We start from the raw sequence: 22,801 nt of genomic DNA, 5'->3' as shown, positions 1-22,801 counted from the left end.
CACGTTTTCAGTTAAATTTTTTGACATTTTTCACTGGGTAACCCAGTTTAATCACACGGCATTTTCAGACAAAGATGGGAACAGTATTCTTGTGGCTACTTTAAGTCTTAAATTTGAGTATTTGGCAGTTAAGATTCTAATAAAAATCTTTTTAAAGAGAATATTTATCAACATAGCCTGAGCCAAAGTGTTCTTGTTAATCAAAGAGATACAAATTTCACATTTGGTCTCCACGAAATTTCAGAGGTTTTAATGGAGGAAATAATATTTACAAAGAGGGCATGATTTTATCTGCTCCTCATTCCTAGCATCCTCAGGTCCAAATAATTGACGCCAGCCATTGTTCTTCTATGTGTGGTTACAAAAAGACTTTGTCACTCCATTGACTGATTTTATTCATATTTTTCTGAGAGAGATGATGTGTCTCCTTTTCTCCAGACCAACCACAATGGCACTTACTCAAAATCCAAAACAAAGTTGCTGCCCTGATGGATTTAAAACATTTCTGGAGTAGTCTTCCCCTTCAGCTGTTGCTCCTTGTTATCCAATCAACCTGGGTATGCTTCAGTGCAAGATAAAATAAGTAGCCAGGTCACTAAGGTAGAGGGTAACGACTTCCTGGCTTATTTAAGATCCCCAGTGTAACTTCTGATGATTAGATGCTATAAAAATAAGAGATTTACCACAAATGACAGTCTCTTTGTCCCTTACTCAACTGTGCCTCCAGCCTCCTTGCATTTTAATTTGGGCAAGTAGTACAACGCCATTCCAGGCTGAAATCCAACACTCCCTTGGTTTTATTTGTAGGTGGCACAGCTTAAAAAATAAATTCTTTTGATTATTTGGTTGGTTGGGTTTTTTTTTTTTCCTTCTTCTTTTGCTCTTTGTCTGCCAGAAAAACTGTGAACAGTGCAGGAACGGGACCCAGGGTGGATGGAAAAGGAGTATCCCAGAAAACAGTTTTCCACCTAACTACTCCACGTGTGTGCACACATCTGCTATCTTTCCCAGCTTCTCCCTGCATGCCTAGATGTGAAAGTATGGAATAGCTGGCCATGGAAGGTTCCACTGTCTGCTTCCAGAAATCCAGATGAGGAATCCATCCCATTTTCCCTCTTTCTTTTAGGTCAAGATCATGATCATCTCATCAAAAAATATTCACAAAGAAGCTGCATGGGACAGGGCTGAAGGGGTTCAAAATAGGTCTCCCCAAAACCACCTTGGCATGGGGACTATTTTGAGCTGAAGGCAACGGAGATCCTGCAGGCTGGAGAGAAACTACTGTCCCTCCTTTAACTACCTGGTTAGATTCTAACTGGAGTATCTTTCCCAAAATAAGGGTTATTACCAGAGATAAATTTTACCTGAGTGACCCATCTGCATGGCAGGGCAAACATCCAAACATCTGCTCTTCTTACTGTCCTGGGAACTGCCCTCCTCTCCTTTGAAGCCTCAGGCCCCTATCCCACTCCTTAGCTCAGGATGGCACATACACCTCATTTTATCAGCCTATGAACCTTTTTTATACATGGGGTTCCCAAAGTACAAAATTATACTTTCTTTTCTCCTATGAATCTGTCTCATGTCAACTGAAGTCTTAGACCAGCCAGAAGAAATTTTGGAGGGTAGAGGAAACTTTCCTTCCCCCAAGTCTAAAATACACATTTTCCTCTTTCTCCTGACATAGAGATGTCTGACTAGAAAGTGCTAGGCACGTAACAGAAGCAAACAGGACACGGGAATAAAATAGGAAGAAACAAAGAAACTGCAACTACATTATAGGAACGAGAATCGGTTTGTTCTGGTGATACTGACATGGCTAGAAAGACAGCAGAAGCCATGAACAGTTTCTACAGATTTTCCTTATTTCTGGCTGAACTTCACCACCTACATGCATTGAGACACACCGATATATTTCACAGCTCACCAACAGATTCCTGATTTCAGCACATTTAAATACAGCACATCAAGTATCTCCCTTGCCCAATTATTTTTTTAAAGGTTTGTTTATTTATTTATTTGTTTGTTTGTTTATAAGAGACACAGAGAGAGAAAGAGAGAGAGAGGCAGAGACACAGGCAGAGGGAGAAGCAGGCTCCATGCAGGGAGCCTGATGTGGGACTCAATCCTGGGACTCCAGGATTATACCCTGGGCCGAAGGCAGGCGCTAAACTGCTGAGCCACCCAGGGAACCTCCCTTGCCCCAATTCTAATTCATTCATGGGCTGTCCAATGGAAAAAGTTTACTTAATACACACAGGGTGAAGCTGTAGCCCAAAAGAGGTCCAGGGTCTTCTTGCTAGAAATTAATAAACTAAGAGAAGCATTTTTTAGAGTGGACAAATGAGACATTGATGGACAAATCATTTCTATATTGTCAGATTAGACTAAAAACTAAAAAGAATCAGATGACCACTCATTTCGTAGAACTGGCCATCCAGCCAACACACAGATTTCTCCAAGTGGACACCACTGATCTAGGGCACTACTCAACAAAAGCTCTGAGGAAGATCACAACCAAATGATAAATAACAAGGGAAAATGATGTTTAAATATGAAGAAATATAGGAATGCCTGGGTGGCTCAGTCAGTTAAGTGTTTGACTTTGGTTCAGGTCATGATCTCAGAGTCCTGAGATTGAGCCCTGTGTTGGGCTCCGCACTCAGTGGGGAGTCTGCTTGCCCCTCTCCCTCTCCTTTTGCTGCTCCTCTAGCTCGTGCTCTCTCTCTCTTTCTCTATCAAATAAATAAAATCTTTTAAAATATAATATAAAATCTTTTAAAAATATGAAAGAGTATAGGACCTTAGAATGGGATGATTACCCTGGATTATCTTGGTGAGCCCAATGTAATCACAAGGTCCTTAAAAGTGAAAGAGGTAGGCAGAAATCAGAGGGAGCTGTGATTACAGAAGAAAGGCAGAGAGATGCAACAATGTTGACTTTAGAGACAGAGGAAGGGGACATGTGCCACGGAATGTGGGCAGCATCCAAAAGCTAGAAAGGGCAAGGAAAACAGATTCTTCCCTACAGCCTTCTGGAAGGAATGCAGCCTTGCCAACACTCTGAATTAGCCCAGTGACACCAAGTCCAATACAGGGGCTTTCGAACTACAGACTTTTGAACTGTAAGAAAATAAGGTTATGCTGTTTAAACCACTAAGTTTGTGGTAATTTATTATGCAGGACATAGGGAACTAAGATGGTCACAAAAGTGATCCAGTCAGCATTGGCATGCTTTGGTACACAACAGAATCAGCAGCCAGGTGACCAGGGTGGGGACGAACAATTCTCTGGCTTTGTTAAGCTCCCCAGGGTAGCTTCTGGCTATTTAAGTGCCACAAAATAAGAGAATTATCATTAAGGACAGTCCCCACCCTTGAAAATTTAGATCTAACGGGTCTGGGACACAAGAATATCCATGTTTACCTAGTGACTCTATTAGAAATTGATGGTGGTCCACGTTCTGAAAGACATGCATTTCTGCTCATAAGGAGCTTATAATTTAGGTGCTGAGCAAACATAATTCCAATACCTAATAGATAATAAATATGCATAGTTCCAAAGACAGGTCAACATCCAGGCACAAGTACAGAAGGCTAGAAATGGCCCAGAACACATAAATCCTTCTACATGCTTGAATAACAAAGCCTAGTTGTAGAATTAAGCCAGATGAGATCTCCACCAGCTCTCCTGTAGGCTGCCACCAAAGGGTTCTGGTAAAAGTAGAATCCTGGCAACCCTGTAGATCTCTCCTGGAAAAGCACCCCTGGTGAGCACAGACCTAAGCCAAAACCCTTCTCAACCTCCCACCTGTCTCACCTGTTTCCTTCTGAGACGGTGATGTGCTAGCCCAGGGGGTGTCATCTTCAAACTGAACCCAGTTGCTGATGGCCGAGGCCAGGTCAGGTGGGGGCTGCTCAGGGCTCCCAGGAGGGGAGGTTGCTTCAGAAATGAGGCCCAGCTTTTCGGAGGAGTCATCCTGCTCTGAGTGGGAAAGCTCCTGGGAGCCTCCATCCGCCACATGGTTCTCCCCGGAGGAGCTCTCAGACTGGTCTGAGTAGGATGACAGTGCTGGGAGATGCTCTTCGGTGCCCCCTGAAACAGATACCGGACACCACCATCAATGATGTGAGGAAGCCCATTCTTCAAAACTGTCTCATGAAGGAAAATCCAAGGATAGGTAAGGGGTGACCACAAGACGTACCATTCTGGTGAGTGCAGAAACACCCACGCCCACCTGTCTCTACGCTGACGGAGTGTTTTCCTAACATTGTATACATGAAGGATAACCTCAGCATGCCTACAAACAGCACCCAGGCAGGCTGAGACTGGAAGCCTTATTCACTATTATCCTAGCATCTACTCCACTGGTTGGCGGTCACAAAAATGCTTAGAGGCCACACAGAAATATAGCTGAGTCAAAGGAGAAAAGCAAAAGGCAACAGGGACTGATGGAGACTTTGGCTGAACAGGAGAGCTTCTGTCTGGACTAAATACATTCACATTCAAATTCACACTTCAAACTCCATGCAGTCCAAACCATACATGTCTGTGGACTGCCAGGTGCAAACTCTGTACTGACGATCCAGCTGAATGAGGCCCAGAGGCTCTTCCCCTACCTTTCTAGCACTTTATTGGTCCTAGGATACTTAACGGCCTTCAAAAAAAAATTTTTTTTTAAATAATTATATTCTAGTTAAAAATTTTTTTTTAAATAATTATATTCTAGTGTGGTGGTGGTGGTTACACAGATCGATTAAAGTTTCACCACTGCATACCAAAAGAGGTCAATTTTATTATATGAAAACTTTTTAAAAATAAAGGTACTAACATAAAACTTTTTTCTGCCATCATTAGCCAAACAAACTAGTCTACCTGCACGTAACCAAATGCTTTAGACTAGCACTGCCCAACAGAAATAAAAGCTAAACCACATATGTAATTTTAATTTTTTTAGTAGCCAGATTTAAAAAAAAGTAAAAGAGGTGAATTACTTTTAGTAATATAAATTTCAACTCAGCATGTTGAAAAGTTGTAATTCTAACATATAATTAATATAAAAGTTACTAATGAATTATCCTACTTTCACTAGGTCTTTGAAATTCGATGTATTTTATACTTAAAACACATCTCAATTCAGACTAGCTGCATTTCAAGGACTCAATAGCCACATGGCCACCATACTGGACAGCTCACCTGTCAACTCACTTTCCAGGTGCTGTAAATGAAGCTGAGCAGTGCTAGCTGCAGTGGAGCAGGTTCGCCTGACAAGGCTCTGCAAATATCTCCTGTCCCCTACCTTGACCTTCATCCCTGAGCAGCAGGTCCCTAGAAGTCAATTTAGCCAGCTTCACCATAATCATGGATGGCAATTAACTGAGCTCTTTCCATGTGCCAGGCACTGTTCTAAGCACTTTACATATATTAATTCATTTAATCCTCACAGCCCTCCTGAGAAAGGTACTGTAATTACCCCTACTACACAGATAAACTACTTCACAGAGAGGTTAAATAAACCATCTACCCAAGGGCACATCACTTAGCTGTGACAGAGCCAGCATCCAAGCCCAAGCAACCTGGCTCTAGCACATGTCACGCTTCACAACTATGCTTTAAAAACTGAGAAAATCCAAATTGCTACTGGGAGTAACACCCTATAAGGTTGAGTATGACGTACTTTGTAACTTAGAAGTTTATGCTCCTTGGAAGAAAGCACCAATACTTTTGGTATTTCCAGGCCCTCTTGTTTGGGACTCTAAGTTTCCTAAAATACTTCCCCCAGGCTTCAAAAGTGGAAAAATCTGCACTTGAGGAAAGTGACAAACTGGCTCTTTTTTACATATTAAGATCCCACCCAAAGAATGATCAAGTAGAAGTCATTATAAACAGTTGTGGCTCTTTGCTGCACTTCTTACCCTCAGAAGGGACAGGAAAGAGTGGCTCCTCATTGAAGGAGACCCACTCTGACTGGTGGGTAGCGATCACATGGTCCAAGGTCGTCATGCTAGGAAGGCACTGGTCATCTTCACACCGACAGTCTCAGGCAGACCCCAGAGTAATGTCTGGGGTGGAGGTATGGTGGCGCGGTGGACTCCGGGCCTCGGCTCTGTTACAAGGGTCTTGCAGAGGGCAGACTTAGAACATAGATTAGCTCCTCTTGCCTTTGGCTAATCTGCCAAGCAGAAATCTGTGTAAAAAAATAATAAAAATGAAAAAGGACAACTATCACATTATCTCCAATCCACACAGGTCCAGGGTTTTCAACACTGCCCACGAGGAGGTCTGGATGGTTTTCAACTTGTATTACTTGTCTCTTCCCTGTCTTGTTGCCACTTCTTATACAGAAATATCTGCCTTTAGCATCAAGATCTCTGCATATGACTTCATATCAGACTTGTAAATAATCACGCAAATTTTAGTAATCAGATTCCCAAATTTCCCCAATTATTATATTTTGGAAATACTTTCATTTATAATATAAAGCTATTGTTGTGAAACAAAAAACTTTTCAAAGTACTTTCACTCTCTTTTACTAGATGGTAAAATAAAAGCATGTTCTTTCCTCTTAAATCATAGCACTTTTTGCCTTAGGCAGGTAGCTCTTTGCAAGCTTGATTTAAATCCCTGGCAGAAACCCAACTATCTCCAGATGGTACCTCCAAGCATGGTTTACCAATCAAGAGAAATAGAAATGGAATCATCTTGTTCATTTGGAGTAAAGGGGAAGGGAATATTTGCTTTATAAAATGTGAGTCAAAAAAACACGTTTTCAATCTAGGCCAGTTTGAATTAGTACATAAAAGTCTAGCCTTTACTCACATTACAATTATGTTCTATGTATATAGAAAGATTCTTAATAGACTCATAATTCTGTTTGTACTATTAATGTCCATTTACAGTTTGAACCTACCTCTTGCTCTTATGATAAATTAATAAAATCTGAATCAATGAAAAATTAATGTTTCCACAAAAGAGCTACTATTTGCCCTGAATAATATCAGTTCTTATTAATGGAATACTTACAATATTCATTTTGGTCTAGAATAATTTAACCCATATCCTTCTGACTGGTGCATAATAAAATAAAATGTTGAGGAAATTTTAGTATAGGTTTTCACCTGCTATAAATAATCTATGCTGGGGTTAATCAGAATAGAAATATTTAATAGTTTTTGTCTTTTTTGGTTGTAAAAACAGTTCCCCTGTATAATACTGCCTAAAAATAACTGCTTTCATACATTTATAATTTTTAAAAACATATTTTTAAAATATTTCTTAAAATATTTTATTTGAGAGAGAGAGTGAATGAGAGGGAGAGGGAGAGAGAATCTGAAGTAGACTCCACACTGAGCATGGCCCAACTCATCATCACGGGGTCAGGAGGGTTTAATTCCACAACTGTGAGATCATGGCTTGAGTTGAAACCAAGAGTTGGACATTTAATCAACTGAGCCACCAAGGCACCCCCAGAAACATATTTTCATACCATACTTCATTTGATTTGATAGCCATTTTAGTTAAGTAAAGCAGATATAACTATAATCTTTTACAGATGAAGAAATTTGGGGTGAGAGGAGTGATTTATCCATCACCTTCATTGTTTTTGAGGCCCTTGTTTGATGCCCTAAGATATTACCTCCAGGCTTCTAACTGGAAGAATTCACACATTCCAGTATAGTGATAAATAGGACTCTTCCTCCATGATTAAGACCTTATCCACAGAATCATCAACTAGAGGCCATAACATCAGGTGTGTTAGATGCACCAAGCTAGGAAGTGATCAATACAACCCTAAAACCTAGGTCTTCTAGTGCCAAAACACTCTGATCTTTGGAACACAGACACACACACACACACACAAAAAAAAAAACAAAAACAAAACAAACTACTAGAATATATGCAAACTCCCCCAACTAAAGTACTTTACAAACACCAATTACAACAGAACCATAATGAAACAATCTGTGAAACTCCCCATGTGGAAATCTGCCAGGATACTCCAGCTGTGCAGAGAATGGAAAGCCTGGAAATCTTTCTTCCAAGTCCCTCTCCTAAGATTCTTACCAACCATAGGACCAGACATATGCAAACAGCCTGGAGAATACAGTGCTCCAAAACCAGATCTCATCAGAGAACCACGCAGAGCCCAAAGACCCTAAAGCTGACTCCAGCGGACTTCTCCCTTCAAGCTGTTCTCAAGTCCCATCAAACATCAAGGTCACTCAGTGTGCTGGTGGCTGCAGGCCAAGATAAGACAGCAGAATAGTAGAGTCAGGCTCCTCCTCTCCCTACAACAGCAGCATGTAAGCCAAGTCCAGCAACAACAAAAAGCCACAACACAAGTCCATGTGCTGACACATGCAGCGTCATAGCTCAATGGGAAAAACATCCTCTTGACCCCGTGATGATGAATCCAGCAAAATTCACAGATGAGTGTGGGTGGGGGAGGGGACGAGAGGAGAAGGAAAAGGGTGAGGGCAATGGGACAAATACTGAGAAATTTTAGAGCTCAAAGGTTTTAAATACCAAAGGTCCAACTCTCAAGTTCACAGATGAGTAAACAGAGACCCAAGGAAATCAAACATAGCAACACAGGATGAGAGCATGGGCCTGGGACTTGAATCCTATACAGCCTTTAAGTCTCATTTCACCCCTGTACAGTAGGAACAACAAGACTCACTTCATAATTTTAAGGATTAAGAGAGAGAATATACACAGAGTGTTTAGTACTGGGAGTAATGAACTCTCTGTAACATAGAGGTCTTACTATGTGCCAGGCCCCAGTCCAAACTCCTTATGAATGTCAGCAATAGCAGTTGTTGCTGTTGTTAAATTACATGCCAGAAGTCACACAGCGCATTAGTGGAAGTCTTGGGACTAGAATACAAATTTCATAAAACTACCCCATTTCTGTCATTTACATATGCTGGCATTAGGGATTTCTCTTTTCAATCATTTTTAGAGCAATTCTCCCAGATGTTATATGGAGTCAAGCACTTGACCTCCTCTTTACAGACAAGGGCACAGTCTAGCTAAGGACAGAGACTACTACTCAAAGCATGAATGAAAGAAGAGCCCCAAAGCTTTACCTACACTTCCTTAGCTTGTCCATCCCAGGTCCAGATATGGACTGGTTACAGATAATAAACAGTCCCAAAAAAGCCTAGTGGAACAAATTTATTACAGGGATCCCTCTATCATAATCCTGTGAAATGGATTCTGGGTACTTGCCATGACAACAGCATATCCAATAAGCCACAAGATGCTTGACCATGCAGAGTGCTGTGCTAGCAGCTGGAAACCACAGAGGAACCCAATAATTGTGAGGCTAAGTTCACACTGGAATTGGGTTCGCTGTGAAAACCTCACCCCATTTTTAGAATGTGAATCATAAAGTGAGGTTTAAAATCACCACAAATGGGGAGTGACTCAGTATCAGCAGCAAGATTGACCAAGAGGCACTACAAGTTTCATTGAAGTCTCTGGGTTGCCACTTCAGAGAGCAGCTTCTTTCCAGCATCCCTTACACACTAAAATCTGGGGATGGAAAACACCGTTGGCTAATAAAATGGGAGTCATAGAAATGGACCTATTTTGTGCCAATCCTGATACACATTCAAGAGCCCTATGTGTTTGGAAATATACTAAGCACCCTTTGAGATAGTGACCCTCAAGCAGCTTGCAATCTAGCTGGGGACAAAGAAGAGCAAACAACAAATCTGGAAATCATCCTGCTGCAGGACACACCAGAAATGCTGTTTAGCCATAGAGAGATCTGCAAGGGCTGGAACTGTAAAGAACTGAGCAGACTTCTAGGATTTGAAGGATATCCTCACATCTGGACCAGCAGAAGGGAAGAGAAAGAATATCTGAGCACAACTCGGGACAGAGGATCATCATAAGTGGGCTTGTTTCTAGGCCAGTGAAGAGGTCAGTCTGATGAAAGCTGAGGTGCCTACGGAGGAAATGTGGGGAGAGAGGATTGGTAGCCTTACCAGCTGAGAACAGTTCCATTGGAAATGGAGCTACCTAAGGTTGAAGAGTGGAGAGTGACTGAAGAAATGTGCATATGCGAGATTAATGTTCCTCAGACTGCAATGACAAGAAGCTTAGAGATGGAAACCATCGGCCACAATAGGACCCCAGTGTCTTGGGCGATGTCAGGGGCCAGCATTATCAGGAATGTGTACTGAGCTCTCTGTGCTGGGCCCATTTTAGGGCCAGATGGCACAAGGGAGAACAAGACAGCATCACTGGCCTCAAGCAGCTTACAGCAGATGGCAGAGGGGTATGGCAGCCACATAAAACAATAACACAGTCGGTTCTCTAACCTATTTTGACAGGTTATCCATCAAAACAATAACCGCAGAGCATCAAGGAATTAATTAAGAGACTACTGAGCAGCAGGCAGTCATGAGCTACCCCTTAAATTGGAAGGGAGGGCTCTGAGCAAAACAATGGAGGGGCAAAGCCATTTTAGGAAGGGGGAGCAGGACTGGCATGTCTAAATGTCAGTGAGTTATGTTGTGTTTATGGGAGGAGATGATAGGCATGGTGTTGAGTGCACTGGAAAAGGAGGCGTTAGAACAGTGACAGCTCTACATTCCAGAATGAGTTTGACCTCTTGAAACTACCTTTTCCATTCCCAAGGGCCTTGATTCAGCCCCTCACTGTCTCTCACCTAGATAAGCACCAGCATCTTACCTTTCTCCCTGCCTTCTTGGTCATATCCCTCCAAAGTACTACCCAATCTACTGTGCCAGAGTGTTGTTCCTAAAAACTGAAATGCCCATGCCACAGCTCTGCTTAAAAACCCCTGAATGGCTCCTCAGAGCCATACACTCCTTTCCTCCTTGTGTTAGGCAGAGTCAGTTTCTGTTGCTTACAACCAAGAACTCTGATACATGGTACCCTTCCTGGACTCTCCTTAATCCCACTTGCCCCTTATCCCCCATATCTTCTGTGTACTTACAGTGTCTCACTTACATTAGTTTATCAAATTATAATGACATTATTTGCCAATGCAGCTCTCATGCTAATTAGCATGTAAGCTCCCTGAGAAAGGGGATTAGATTGTTTTCTTGTTGATGTCTTCTACTCTTAGAATAGGGTCTTGCATTTTGTAAATATCGAGTAAATGGCTGAATTAGTGAATGAGCAAATTAACTTGTTTTACCACTCCTCAGGGTTTCGAGCAGGCAATGTTTTGCTAAGGTTAATTTACACGCTGTATATAAGATAGCTTGAGGAACATTCTAGACATAGGCAACATGTTCATTTCCTTTTCTTTCTGATCTAAAACTCTGCTATCCAATTCCAACACAGTAGCCACAAGACACCAAGTAACTATTAAGATGTAGCTAGTCCAAACTGAGTTGTTCTTTAAGTATAAAATATATACCAGATTTCAGAGAGTACAAAAATGTGTAAAATATCTACTTAATAATTTTTACATTGATTACATGTTGAAAAGATAATATATTAGATTTATTGGGCCCAATAGAACATACTGTTAATTTCACCTGTTTCCTTTAACATTTTTTAAATGGGGCAACTAGGAAATTTAAAATAATATGTATGTGGTTTGTACTCTATTTCTACTGAACAGCATGGCTCTATAATACTCCACTCTTTATTTCATCTTTGTTTCTGAAGGATATTTTTCAGTAGACATAGAATTTAAGGTTGACTTTTCCTTTCCTTTCATATTTTGACTTTTGGTTTCTATTGTTTCTGATGAGGAGTTGGCTTTATCTCCTTTCCTACTGATCTCTCTTCAAGTTCGTTGACTCTTCTATCATCTTCATTTCCTGTTAATCTCATCCTGTGAATTTTTCATCTTAATGATTCAACTTTTCTATTCTAAAATTTTTATTAGACTCTTTTACAGTTTCTATTTCTCTGAGATGCCCTATATGTTTACTCCTTATAACAATATTTTCCTTTAGTTCTTTACACATATTTATAATAGCTGTATTACAGGTTTTGTCTGCCATATCCAACATCTGGGCCATTTAGGGATTAGTTTCTGTTGACTTTTTAAAATTATTTTAATATTAAAATTAATATTTTCCTATTTCTTTGCATATCTACTAATTGTTGATGATACACTGAACATATTCTGGATTTGATCTTCCTCTGCAGAGATGATTTTTGTCAGAAGTTAACCTGCTTGCTCACACTCATCCTGTATGGGCTTGGTCTTCACTTTGTTGGATGGATTCGTAAAAAGCCAAAGAAGAGGGATCCCTGGGTGGCGCAGCGGTTTGGCGCCTGCCTTTGGCCCAGGGCGCGATCCTGGAGACCCGGGATCGAATCCCACGTCAGGCTCCCGGTGCATGGAGCCTGCTTCTCCCTCTGCCTATGTCTCTGCCTCTCTCTCTCTCTCTGTATGACTATCATAAATAAAAAAAAATAAAAAAATTAAAAAAAAAAAGCCAAAGAAGATGTCTTCTAAGCCCCTCTGACAGCAGCAGAACTCAACTTCCAAACTCAATATCCACGGCAGATTTCAACAGCACTTGGCTCTAGGCATTGTTAGGGTGGGTTTAGAGTAGGTCTTACTCTAGAGCAGCTGGCAAACTACAGCCATGACACAGGCTGGCCCTCTGCCTTTTTTCACAAATAAAGTTATATTGAGACAAAACCATGCACATTCATTTACATACTGTCTATGGCTGCTTTTGCTCTACAATAGAAAGTTGAGCAGTTAAAACAGATACTGTATAGCTCACAGGACCTAAAATAATTACTACCTAACTCTATAAAATACTTTTATCAATCCTGCTTGAAAGCATGTTCCTTACCCCTAAGACAGAAAATTTTTGTGTCTCTTCTGAATGCTTAGAATGTTAATAATGTGTTAAGAAGGTCTTTCCAATGTGGTTGGGCTAGACTGCCAACATCTCCTAGTATTGCTTGATCTCTACTATTTCTGTTCCATTCTCAACCTCGAAGCCACCACTTTTAGTAAATCTCCTATGGTTTTGTCTGTACATACGCACACCAGGCAGGCCAAGGATTCCCTGGGTATACCCAGACACACTTCTGCTCCCCCCTTCCTCTTGCTACTCTCTATATTCTAATGCCCTGCCCAGCAGATACCAGCTGCTTCAACTGCCCCAGACTCTGATCTGTTTCCTTAGCTCAGCAGGACTGCTGTGCTCAGTGCAGACTTCAGCATACAATGCTACATCAGGAAACTCTCCCCTGGAAGAGAGCCAAAGTGATCATCAGGCTCATCTCATGAGCTTTCCTTCTCTCAGGATTGAAATACTGTGCTTTCCATTGACCAATACTTGAAAATAGTTGCCTCATACATTGTCCAGTAGTTTTATGGTAGTACAATGCACAAGGACTAGTTTGTTACCAGTTATGGCCCAAATTGGAAATCTTCCTGGGAAACATTCCCTCTGACAATCATTTTTAAAAAGAGAAAGAGTCCAGTTCAGATCATCTAAATTAGGGTGACTGTACAGTGATGTCCTGGAAATGTTAGTTAAAAGTTTTAGAAAATTTTCATAAATCATATGTAAAGGAAAGGAGGGTTTCATATAGCTGTATGGATTAATTCCATCCCTTCAGAGCTGAGAAAATGTTTGGTTTGGTTAGCTATGCTTCATAATAGTGTAACAAATTCTTGTTTGGTTAGTGATCCAAAAGGTTATTTAAATCTGAGAATTTAGCCATCTCCCCCTTATATCTCTTTGCCATATGTATTCAACTAGATAGCTACTTTGGACATTTCTGCATCCACTTGTTGGGTTTTGAGGCTACTGGCAAACACTATCCAGCCATCTGTTTGGGGTTTATGCAGAAACATTTCAAACTAGATCCTCGTGCCAATTCCAAACCCTAAAGTAAGGCCTCAGCCTTTTTCTGATCAAAGACAAGTATCTCAAGGTCAAAAAGAAAACCGGGAAGAAAGTAAGAATGAAAAACTAAGACTGCATAGATTGTATGTATTTCTGCAAAGGTTTTTTTCTAAAGCAAGACATTCAACCAACTTCCTGAACATCTATTCTGCACTCAGAATGTGTAATGTATGATACAAAATAATATCAAGCATGGTTTTGTGCTCTGAGACTTCTGTCACAGTGGACTAAAGAAATCACAAAGATTTAATCATGAAGTTAAAGTAACCATGCCACTTGTTTCGTAATTTCTCAGAATAAACAGAAGCCCGGAAGGCACAATTACCCTATGACAAAGACCTATATCAGATTCAAGACTTGGAACACTGCTTTTCTTCCTTCTTCTTAAGTCTTTTCCTTTAGGAGAGAAGAGAGTTCATTTTAGCAGAATCTGAACACTGGAGAACACACACACACACACACACACACAAACACACATTACACACTCTTTAATTAACAGGTGCTTTGACGTTCCCAAAAGGAAAAGGTAAGTAGCTTTGGTTGTATGCGCTACTATCTTTTTACCATCTCTTCTTCCATTTAAATATATTATTCCTGAGGCATCTGGGAAGCTCAGTGGGGAGTCTGCTTCTCCCTCTCCCTCTGTCTCTGCCATTCTCCCTGCTCTCTGGCTCTATCTCTATATCAAATAAATAAATAAAAGCTCTTTTAAATAAATAAATAAATCTTTAAAAATTACCAAAAACAAAAAACCTGATTACTCCTCGTCCACTGCAAATTGGCAAATAAAATAAACACCCCAGCCTCAAGTAAACCATACCTAAGAACTCCAAAAGGAACATAAATCATATTTTAATTAACATCAGTATGTATCCGTGATTCTCCATGAACTAACTCACCCCTATTTCTCTTTCAATCACATACACCGTAATTTCCCATCCCTAGATATCTGTTTTGTCCTCTCTAAAGTCACATTATTATATTATACACATACACACATATATAAATACATATATCCCAAAGTTATAATTACAAATATTCTATGATGTGATTTTTCTTCAAAATAAACAATTCTGATAGCTGTGTTATTAAAGAACTCCATGGCTCCACATTCAGAGTCAAGGATCTATGTCACACTTGGCCTGAAACACAGGTTGTATCTGATCTTTGGTACATTCCTGAGGCAGTGACCCTAAAGGACATTCCCAGGTGCCTGAACAGTATGTTACGTTCAGAATGTAATGAATAACCCCAGCAGAAGGTCACCCTTTAGGGTTTGCAGAACACTTTCTAATACCTCAAACTCTTAGGAGGTCCTGGCTTACTCCATCTTGGTAAACTCATCTTGGCTTACTTTAGTTTCATATTTGGAATAGGAATACTGTATGAAGAATCCTGAATGAAGGTAGGGAGTTGGTGTAATTTCTCTCCATCTGTATTTTAGAGCCATAAGTCGATCACTTGACATGTTCCATCATAAGACTGTCAGCTGCCAGGGCACCTGGATGGCTCAGAAGGTTAAGTGTCTGCCTTTGGCTCAGGTCATTATCTCCAGGTGCTGGGATCAAACCTCGTGTCAGGTTCCCTATTCAGCAGGGAGTTTGATTCTCCCTCTCCCTAAGCCTCTCTCCTCCACTCATGCTCTCTCTCTCTCTCTCTCAAATGAATAAATAAAATCTTTATTAAAAAAAAAAAGACTGACAGTTGCCAAGGAGTCTATAGGAATCTTTAGAGTCCCAATGGTGGTCATATTTCCTTGGCATAACCTAAGACTCTACAAAAAGCTAAGCAAATATTATTATACATCATTGAAACTAAGATACCATTGATTATAAAATGCATCTCATCTAATTTTAGAGATCATAAAATATTTTTAAATATGTATGTTTACATGTATATTGTGTATACATACATATGTACATATACGCATACACACATTTCTTGGAATCAAAGAAATATACTCTTATTTTTATACCAAATATTGACCAAAAAATTACAATTAACATATATTCCCAGGATGCAAAAAATTGCATCGAATCAATTCGTGGTTGATTTCAATTCATTTTTACAATAACCTCGAGATAAGTAAAACATATTTTTCTCATTTGATAGAGACATGAACTGACTCAGGGAGGTTGCTTGACTAACCTAAGGTTGCACAGTGAACCATGACAGATTTGGAAAAGGATCACAAGTCTCATGACTCTAACTTCTGTACTCTTCCCACAACACCACATTCTGCCTTTCAGAAAATAGGTATAACAAATGTGTTAGCTGGATCCCCAACATCCATTTCTTCTCCTGATCCAGCACCAGGGGATGGGTTGTTATTGGTTAAGCCAAGCAAAAAAGTTTCTATTCCTGCCTTCCCATCTCCCTTGCACCAAGGGGTGGCCATTTAACCAAGTTCTGGTCAATGAGATATAGAGGGAGGTATGGTGAGAACTAAAGTTCTGAGAGTGTTTTTTGTCTTCACTTTGTCTTGCTTTGCATTACATATCTCCATGCAGTAAACAGACAATGCTCATGCAGCCCCAATCCTTCTCCCTTTCTCTTTTTTCCTATCTTGAATATGGTCATGATGAGGGGAACTATGATAATCACACTGCAACTGCAAATGAAAGGACAAGAAAACTATAGTCATTGGCCCTGACATTATTGATACTGATCCATTATCTATAATCATTCATCTCTATATTTATGTGAAAAAAAATGTTTTTGTTTAAACTACTATAATCAGGTTTTCTGATACATGCAGATGGATGCAATTCTAGATTAACTGTGGCAAGCTAAATTCTAAGATGACCCCCAAGATCTCCAATACCTTGTTCGACTCGCAAGATTATGTCATACGGCACAGTAAAAGAAATTTTGCAGATCTGTAACTTTAGCAGTTACAGTTGCTAAACAGTTAACCTTGGGATAACTAAAAGCAGAGTTTTCTCTCACTGCAAGCAAAAGAAGCAGTTAAATTCAAAGTGTGAGAGGAAGGTTTCTCCATTGCTGAGACAAAGATGACCACAGGGTGACTACAATCCTAAAACCACAAGGAACTGAATCCTACCAACAACAAGCATATGCTTGAAGAAGACTGAGTTCCAAATGAGCATACAGTGAGCTGACCCTTAATTTCAACTTTGTGATGCTCTGGATGGAGAACCCACTCATCTTGTGGGCTTAAAATGGGAGAAGAATTATTCAAGAGCTCCAAATCTTGAGGGACAAAACCTTTTTTAAAAATAACTTCCCAGTATGGATAACGAACTGAACTTCAAATGACATCAACTGTTATCCCCAGTAGGGAATAAATAAAAAATAATATAATACCAAAAGAACACAAATTTATTCATGTAGCACTTTGGCACATACTACATAGGATTTCTCTCTCCAAAAAGTTATTTTTTTTAAGATTTTATTTGTTATCCATGAGAGACACACACAGAGAGAGAGAGAGAGAGAGAGAGAGAGAGAGAGAAGCATAGGCAGAGGGAGAAGCAGGCTTACTACAAGGAGCCTAATGTGGGACTTGATCCTGGGACCCCAATATCACACCTCAAGCCAAGCAGGTGTCCCTAAAACTTTTTTAGAAATAGGATATTTATTAATTCATCCACCAAACTGTTATTAGCAAAGACCTGCTAGATGTTCATGATACAAAAGTAAATGAGATAAATACAGACCCTGCCTTCAAGAGGGGGAAATAAAAGAATACAACAAGTCCACTCTAAGTAAAGTACCTACAAATTAATACAGGGTTAAGACAAGGAATAACAAGGGATCCTAGTTATTAGGGTAACAGGAGAGTATCTCTCTAAAGAAGTGATATTTAATTACTACTTCAAGGATGAGAAGAAGCCAAGCATGACTGGACAAGAAGTAAAAGTATTCAAGGTAAAGGGAACCAAAGGCAGAGTCTGAGATAGAAACAAACCAACAAACAAGAAAAATCTTGAACTGGGAGCAGAGTGAGAGCAAGGAGGACTGAAGCCTAAGAACAGGTTGTAAAGGCAATTTGTTTTTAGGAACACAGGGTCTTGCAAGCCAAACCAAGATGTTCAGATTTTATGCTGAGCACAATGAGAAGTCAATGTAGGATTTAAAGAACAACAAAATTTAATTCACCTTTGCAGAAACTGAGTGGAGAACAGTTTAGAAGGGGAAAGAGTGGAAGTGGAAAGAACAATTAGGAATCTTTCATATAGTTGAGATGAAAGATGATGGCAACCTGAAGGTGCACCTGGGTGGCAGAGTCAGTTGAATGTCCAACTCTTGGTTTCAGCTCAGGTCGTGATCTCAGGGTCATGAGATCAAGCCCTATGTCAACGGACTCTGTGCTCAATGGGCTGTCTGCTTGGGATTCTCTTTCACTTCCCTTCCTTCCACTCATACTTGCACACTCTCTAAAATAAATGCATCTTTTTAATAAAAAGGAAGGAAGGAAGGTAGGTAGGTAGGTAGGTAAGTAGGTAAGTAGGTAGGTAATGGGAGCCTGAAACAACTCCAGTACCCATCCATGGAGTTATGCATAACCAAAATGTGGTGTTTAAATATAATGGAATATTATTCAGCCTTCAAAAGGAAGGAAATTCTGCTACAATGTGAATGAACCTTGAGGACCTATGCTAAGTGAAATAAGCCTGTTCACAAAAGGATAAATACCATATGATTCCACTTATATGAGGTCCCTAGAGTAGTTACATTCACAGAAATAGACAGCAGAATGGTGGCTGCTAGAGGATGAAGTGAGTAGGGGGTGGGGAAAGTGGAAAGGTAGTATTTAATGGGTACAGAATTTCAGTTCTGAAAGATGAAAGGAGTTATGGAAATAGATGGTAAGGTTGCTTGCCCTAAAACGTGCCTGGACTTAAGGCCACTGAATCATACACTTAAAAATGGTTAAGAGGGTAAATTTTATACGTATTAGAACACAATTTTTAAAATTATTTTTTTCTTAAAAAATGACCATGTAAGCTGAAGCTATGCAAAGCAATTTTCATAATCAAAAGGAAAAATATGGGCAGCCCGGGTGGCTCAGTGTTTTAGCACCGCGTTCAGCCCAGGGCCTGATCCTGGAGACCTGGGATGGAGTCCCATGTCAGGCTCCCTGCATGGAGCCTGCTTCTCCCTCTGCCTGTGTCTCTGCCCCCCCCCCCCCCCCTGTGTGTCTCTCATGAATAAATAAATAAAATCTTAAAAAAAGGAAAAATATGATTGTTTTATGATCTTTAAAACTTTTTGTCAAAGCATTAAGAACTTACTACTGATTATAAGTGTATAGGGTAATAAAGATACCATAAAACTAACATCACCTCGTACACTGTAATTGAAAACAAAAGTAATTTCTTTTATCCTGAAAAAAAAAAAATCAATAGCCAGAATCTGGGTGAGGGCAATGAAGATGGAGACAATGCAGTATATCTGAGATAGATACTGGAGGTAGAAACTACAGGTTTCTGATGGATGCCATATGTAGGGAGAACAAAGGTGGAATAGTAACTCATGGATTCTGGTTGAGGACTGGGTTGGATGGTATACTGCCATTGACTGGGTTGAGGGAAAGAGTCAGAATTTAGAGGTAAAATAAATATTTATTTTTAAATGTGATGCATGTGGGATGCTTATTAGACATCCAAGAAAGATGCCAACTGCGTAAACATGCAAATCTGGAGCTCAGGGATAGAGATGTAAACTGGAAAGTTGTCGGTACACGGAATGGATTGGATCATCTAGAGAGAAACGTAGCCAAAGAGAAAGGTGGCCGATATTCTCATATGCATTGGAAGTGTGGAGGCACACCATAAAGCTCCACTCAGATTCCAGGACTATGTGACTCCAACCACACAGCAAAGAGGAGAGAGCCCAAGTTAGGGAGTGCTGCTGTGCTCTGCTCTTCTACACATGGGCATGCAAGAGGTAGAGGTTCTGGACAAGCCAGGCCATTCTATACCTGGCCACGTGGTAACAGAAAAAGTTTAGAATAGAATGTTCTCATGAGATGCTTGGAATCCCAGGTTTGGAGGGGGGAAAAAGGAAGGGAAGAAAATGCTGCTAAAGAATTCAGTAATTCCAGGAGCAAATAGCCCCAGTGCTAACTCTGTCAGCAGGAGAGGGGCAGGTACCAGGCATGTTATAACAAAGGCAGGAATTTCCTGAAACCACAGGCAATTTTACAATTCTGAATAATTATTATGTGAGACAATGTGGGTGAGAGTAGTCAGTAGATTGCAGCATTATTCCAAAAGTAAGGTCTGCACGGTGCTGTCAATCAAGCAGCAGAATGAGGAAAGGGTGAGGGCCCTGACAACAGTCAGATGCTTTGGCAGCTCCCCTGGAGCCACCAATCAGTCTTCTGCATGGCCGGCTGGGGAGGCTCAGCACAGGGCAGGGCAGGGCAGGGCAGCAGCTGGAGGAGCTCTCCCTTTATTAACTATGATGCCCACAGACCTACTCCTACCTCCCCCACCCTGCCCCAAGCACTCTTCGGGGGCAAGCTCACTTCCATCATCTGATGAGGCACACCCACCCCCTTTGTTCTTCCGACCAGCCTTCTGCAGTAGGTACTATTAGTAATATCACCACTTGAGAGATGACAAAAGCTGAGAACAGAGAGATTAAGTAACTTGCTCAAAGTCACAGCGCTAGTAAATGGTAGTGCTAGGACTCCAAAATCATTCTAAATTCTCAGACTGTTCTTTAGCAATCATGGACTCATTCATTCAGTCACCCAACAAGAATTGAGAGCCTACAATGTAATGCCAGCCCCTGACTCTGTGATAGTTTTAGGGATAGAAAAATACACATTACAGAAGTCAGAAAGGCCACTTAGTCAACAACCTCATACTCATGACTTGAATGTATGTATATTTTTTAAGTGGGAGTTCAATGCGGGGCTTGAACTCACGACTTTGAGATCAAGACCTGAGCTGAAATCAAGAGTTGGATGCTTGGGATCCCTGGGTGGCGCAGCGATCTGGCGCCTGCCTTTGGCCCAGGGCGCGATCCTGGAGACCCGGGATCAAATCCCACATCAGGCTCCCGGTGCATGGAGCCTGCTTCTCCCTCTGCCTATGTCTCTGCCTCTCTCTCTCTCTCTCTCTCTCTCTCTCTCTCTCTCTGTGTGACCATCATAAATAATAAAAAAAAAAAAAAAAAGAGTTGGATGCTTAACTGATTGAGCCACCCAGGTGCCCCAAGGACTTTAATATTATTAAAAGTAGAAGCACATATTTAGGCACATTTAGTCATGGGAATATACTGAAAGGATTGAAAGAGGTGCTTCCTACAATCTTCAATTCATGCCCCATGACCAAACCATTCTGCCTAGAGGGTTTAATGGCCAGCATTTATAATTCCTATAGTTAGCTCGTGCGTAGCAAAATTGTTTCATTGTGGGTTTCTGTGTATGAATATGCATTAAAAGCTTGAATTTGGTTAAATGCAAATATACAAGAAAAGTCATATTTTCTGACTCTGTCTTGGAACTTCTTCAGTCTTTAAAATATTGGGAACCTCAAAAAAAGGAAGGAACTTAGATCTCTCTCCACTACCTCTGAGAGGCTCTGAACTTGAATGACAGCATGGGTTACTATGGAGGATGACCAAGGGTCACAGGGACAAAGGAGCCTAGGGAGGCTTCCTAGAAAAGGCTATATCAAGCATGGGTCTTAGGAAGATGAACTGCACACTGATTCAGAGCACAAGTTCTGTTTGCAGTCAGGCAGGCCACGCCCCTCGTTGTTAATTATAATCAGGAGAATCATGGTTCAAACTCTCTAAATATGAATTTTACCTAATAGTTTCAGAGAGTCCTATGACAATGAAAAAAGATACTGTATGTGAGACTTTCAGTTCAGGGAATAATAAGCATCCCATTGGGGCACCTGGGCAGCTCAGTCAGTTGGGTGTTGACTCTCAATTTCAGCTCGGGTCAGGACCTCGGGGTCATGAGATACATCCCCAAGTAAGGCTCCCCGCTCAGCAGGGAATCTGCTGGAGATTCTCCCTCTCTCCCTCTCCCTCTGCCCCAACCCCCTGGCTTGCCCACACGTGTGTCCTCTGTCTCTCCAAAATAAATAAATAAATCTTAAAGAAAAAAAAAAAAAAGCATCCCATTAATGTTATCTATTACCATCATTATTTCTACTAAGGGTGAGTAGGAGTTAGCCTGGCAGAGACAAGGCAAGAACTTGCTGATTTCATTCCTGTGGTCATGGCATTCAGGAAGTGAAAGTGGAAGGAAGGGGGAGACCTTAGAAATTTAGGGGGGGAAGGAAGTAGTGCTGTGAGCTTCAGCCTGACATAGGAAATGGCCTGGCCAGCTGGATGTGAGGCATTAGTTGCCCTGGAAATGCATACCAAGAGAAGGTAGGGAGGCAGGGACATCACACAGGTCAACTCTAGGACTCCATCCACATGTTCACCCATGTGAGCAGTGTCTGTGAAGGGTGCATGGCACAACTTGTGCAAGTGAAGACAGCAACTTGCCTGGACAGATACTCCGATGGTCCCTGAACAGTGGACACTGCTGCTACCTGTTTCCTCCCACTTCTGGTGTGTCCAAATCATCCCGACTGTTTCAGCAAACGGGCAGCAGTGTGACCAGCACTGTCACCAATCCCTTTGGGCCATATGGAGGAGACCTTATCTAAAAGAATCCAGTTGTGACAAGAGAATCTAGGATTATCCCAATTTATCGGGACAGTGGTAGCAACGTGGAACCTTCATTTCAGAAATTCCTACAAATGTTCCCTCTATCAACAATAACAAGAATTAGAGGAAAATTAAGCTCTAAACCACAGATCTCCAGTTTGGTGAATGGTTCTAAATGAAGTCAGCTCAGTGCAGATTTGTCGAGAAAAACAGAGATTTATTCTCTCAGGTAAAGGACGGAGAGAAAAACTATTTCCTCATATGTCCCCTTTCATAGA

General features: G+C 40.9%; 1 protein-coding gene across 8 annotated transcripts in view; it reads right to left on the bottom strand.

The window, feature by feature from the left end:
• Positions 1-22,801, bottom strand: part of STON2 (stonin 2) — a 144,251-nt gene that overhangs the window by 104,190 nt on the left and 17,260 nt on the right. For all 8 annotated transcript variants that reach the window (XM_041758817.1, XM_041758825.1, XM_041758819.1 and 5 more), the window contains 2 exons: positions 5,916-6,187; positions 3,820-4,095 (listed from right to left, as the gene is read on the bottom strand). In XM_041758817.1, the coding sequence (XP_041614751.1) occupies positions 3,820-4,095; positions 5,916-6,003 (364 nt within the window). In that variant the 5' untranslated portion in view covers positions 6,004-6,187. The remainder of the gene's footprint in view (positions 1-3,819; positions 4,096-5,915; positions 6,188-22,801) is intronic.

Source organism: Vulpes lagopus, chromosome 6 (assembly GCF_018345385.1).
Source record: "Vulpes lagopus strain Blue_001 chromosome 6, ASM1834538v1, whole genome shotgun sequence".
In the NCBI taxonomy this organism is placed as follows: domain Eukaryota; kingdom Metazoa; phylum Chordata; class Mammalia; order Carnivora; family Canidae; genus Vulpes; species Vulpes lagopus.
Note: the sequence above shows the minus strand (reverse complement) of the source record. Positions and strands in the feature narration are given on the sequence as shown.